The 2,968-nt window shown below is 47.4% G+C and overlaps 1 protein-coding gene across 1 annotated transcript in view; it reads right to left on the bottom strand.

The window, feature by feature from the left end:
• Positions 1-2,968, bottom strand: part of TRIM71 (tripartite motif containing 71) — a 26,571-nt gene that overhangs the window by 6,725 nt on the left and 16,878 nt on the right. The window contains exon 2 of the mRNA XM_023513047.1: positions 2,066-2,200. Within this exon, the coding sequence (XP_023368815.1) occupies positions 2,066-2,200 (135 nt within the window). The remainder of the gene's footprint in view (positions 1-2,065; positions 2,201-2,968) is intronic.

The raw sequence follows: 2,968 nt of genomic DNA, 5'->3' as shown, positions 1-2,968 counted from the left end.
ATCACAGCTCACAGCAACCTCCAACTCCTGGGCTCAAGCGAGTCTCCTGCCTCAGCCTCCCAAGTAGCTGGGACTACAGGCGCCCGCCACAATGCCTGGCCATTTTTTAGTTGCAGCCGTCATTGTTGCTTGGCGGGCCCCGGGCTGGGGATTCGAACTCGCCACCTTAGGTGTATGTGGCTGGCGCCTTAGCCGCTTGAGCCACAGGCGCCGAGCCTCCTGGGACTACAGGCGCCCGCCACAACGCCTGGCCATTTTTTGGTTGCAGCCGTCATTGTTGCTTGGCGGGCCCCGGGCTGGGGATTCAAACCCGACACCTTAGGTGTATGTGGCTGGTGCCTTAGCCGCTTGAGCCACAGGCGCCGAGCCCTTTGTTCGTTCTTTACGAGGTTTTTGTTTCTAGTCCTTATCTTAAACATTGTTATTAAATTTTAAGCTTTTTAATTTTGTGGAGGCAAAAAGCGAAAACCAAATAAACACACATATATGTAAAAAAGATAAATAAAAAATAAAATTTACCTTAGAGAACTTTCCACCTCACCAGGTAAAAAAAATAAAACAAAACAAAACAAAAGCAAAAAAACTATTTCTTCTCAAAGAACCTCCCTGAAAGAAAGAACAAGGCTGGGTGCAGTGGCTGATGCCTGTAATCCTAGCACTCTGGGAGGCCAAAGTGGGCGGATTGCCTACGCTCATGCGTTCAAGACTAGCCTGAGCTAGAGCGAGACCTCGCCTCTAAAAATAGATGGGTGTTGTGGCGGGCACCTGTAGTCCCAGCTACTTGGGAGGCTGAGACAAGAGAATTGCTTGAGTCCAAGAGTCTGAGGTTGCTGTGAGCTATGACGCCCAGCACTCTACCAGAGGCGATAAAAGTGAGGCTCTTGTCTCCCCCCTTCCCCCAAAAAATAAATAAAATGAAGAGAGAACAGTGAGGGAGTCAGCCTCACAGGAGGAAGGGTAACGAAGGTGAGAGCTGCAAAACTCCCACACACAATGGCCCTTTTCATTAGGAAATCCAGAAGAGTTTGTGGCAGAGTTCACTACAAAGCTCTCAGGTTGCACAGAAGTGGGCCTCTTCAGTTATAATTAACATTCGTGGGTGGCATAACACTGGCATACCTGCGGGGACTGTCTTAAAACTATGTCATGACCACAAAGATACTCTGCAAATATGTACTAAATTAATATTGCACTGATAATCTCCTCCCCAAAACTCCTCTTATCAAAAAAGCAATCCACATTCCTATAGCGGACAGAAGATGCAGAAAGCAGCTGGTTGTAAACTTAACTAAAAGGAAAATGTTCTATAAAATCTATCATAGTTTTTTATAAAATGTTATTTAAGGCATAATTATTAGCAAGGGTCACTTTCAGAAACTGAGATGCCATCCAGACTGTCATGTAGTTTAGAGACCAAAACTAGTGCACTTATACATAAGCATACCCTTTAAAACTCTCTATGCAATCTTACTTTTGGTCACAGAACTGGTGTGGAGTACTGACCCATTCATAGGCATAACTTCCCTCTTCAGGAGGAAGTTCTGATTTAACAAATCAGAAAAGATGAGAGATAATGACTTGGGTGGGGTGCCTAGCCTTTCCAGCTGATTTTTATCTAAACAGCACACCACTGTATTCAGCACTCTTTCCTGCTCCAACAGGAAGAAAGGATACACACACACCACTCCCTGCCCTTGCAAGGGGAAAACTGGTTTTCCACAAGAGGTCAGGAAGGGCAACTAGCCAGGACACCAAAACTAAGGATGTTTCCTACCAACCTGCCTTGCTCAACAACAGTTTTGATTGTATTCTCTCCTTTCTGCCTCCCTTTGAGTGGATGCAAGTCTGAAGCTAGAGGCTCGTTCCAAGTCTTAGTTACCCAACTATTTCTGAAAGACCTTCTTGTTATTTAATGTTCCAGAGATGCCTGGATTTTTCTGCCAACAAGCCTTCTGGAAAATTACCAAGGGTTCTAAACTTAGAACGTGGGTCTGGGATCCGGAGTCCTGCAAGGATGCATGGCCTGGGTGGGGCAGGCCCAGGGCAGGGACACTCTGTTGGTTACCTTCCACAGCAGCTCGCACTCACGCTCCTCCAGGGCCTTCTTATGCCTTGCAGTCACGGCTTTGACCTCCGACTGTACGACCTTTGCCTTCATCTCCACCTGTTCTGCCACCGTCTGGGCCTGCTCAATGCTCAGCTGGAAAATCAAAAAACTACCTTGAGAAGGAGGACTGTCATTTCTTAAATAAGACAATTAAATCCGCTTCGCTTCTATCGGCCCTGAAAAGCTAACACCCTGGGTCCCCAGAGCACTTGGTCCACTTTCCTTGGAAAGAAAGCAGGTGCTCAGGGAGAGACTGTTTGATGTGTAACTGAAGGAGCTGCTGGCAAGAGCTGAGCTTCTTTGCATGAGAAATGCCACCTCCATAGTGAGTGTCGGGACTATTAAGAGGTACTCTGACACAGAGAAACCAGTGTAGTTGGGTGACAGCCGAAAACTGGAAATGAGGATCGGATGTAAAATGTACAACTCCGGGCACATGAGCCACTTTCCCAGACTTTCTGGCCTCGTTCCCTGCCTGGGAAGAGCTCCACAAGCGGGCACACTCCTCATGTGAGGGCATTAGCTAGAATCCATCCCATTCTTGTCAAGTCACCAGCAACACAGCTCATTGCAGCCAGAAACAATGCCAAGTGCACATTGGAAACATCACCCAAAGAAACCGTGCTCTGTGGTCAGAGACCACCTACACTCCACCATACACCTCAGCCTGTACCACCAGCCCTAGTCAGTCAGCAGCCAGTTTAATTGGATGTATTATTGTTCATAAAAAATTAATATGAACAGAAGGCATGGTGTTTTCATTAATATTACATGCTATGGGCTCGGCGCCTATAGCTCAACCGGCTAAGGCGCCAGCCACGTACACCTAAGGTGGCGGGTTCGAATCCCCAGCCCGGACCC

This window comes from Otolemur garnettii, unplaced genomic scaffold (genome assembly GCF_000181295.1).
Source record: "Otolemur garnettii isolate 467f Iridium unplaced genomic scaffold, OtoGar3 scaffold00002, whole genome shotgun sequence".
Classification (NCBI taxonomy): Eukaryota; Metazoa; Chordata; class Mammalia; order Primates; family Galagidae; genus Otolemur; species Otolemur garnettii.
This window is presented reverse-complemented; position numbering and strand designations above follow the sequence as displayed.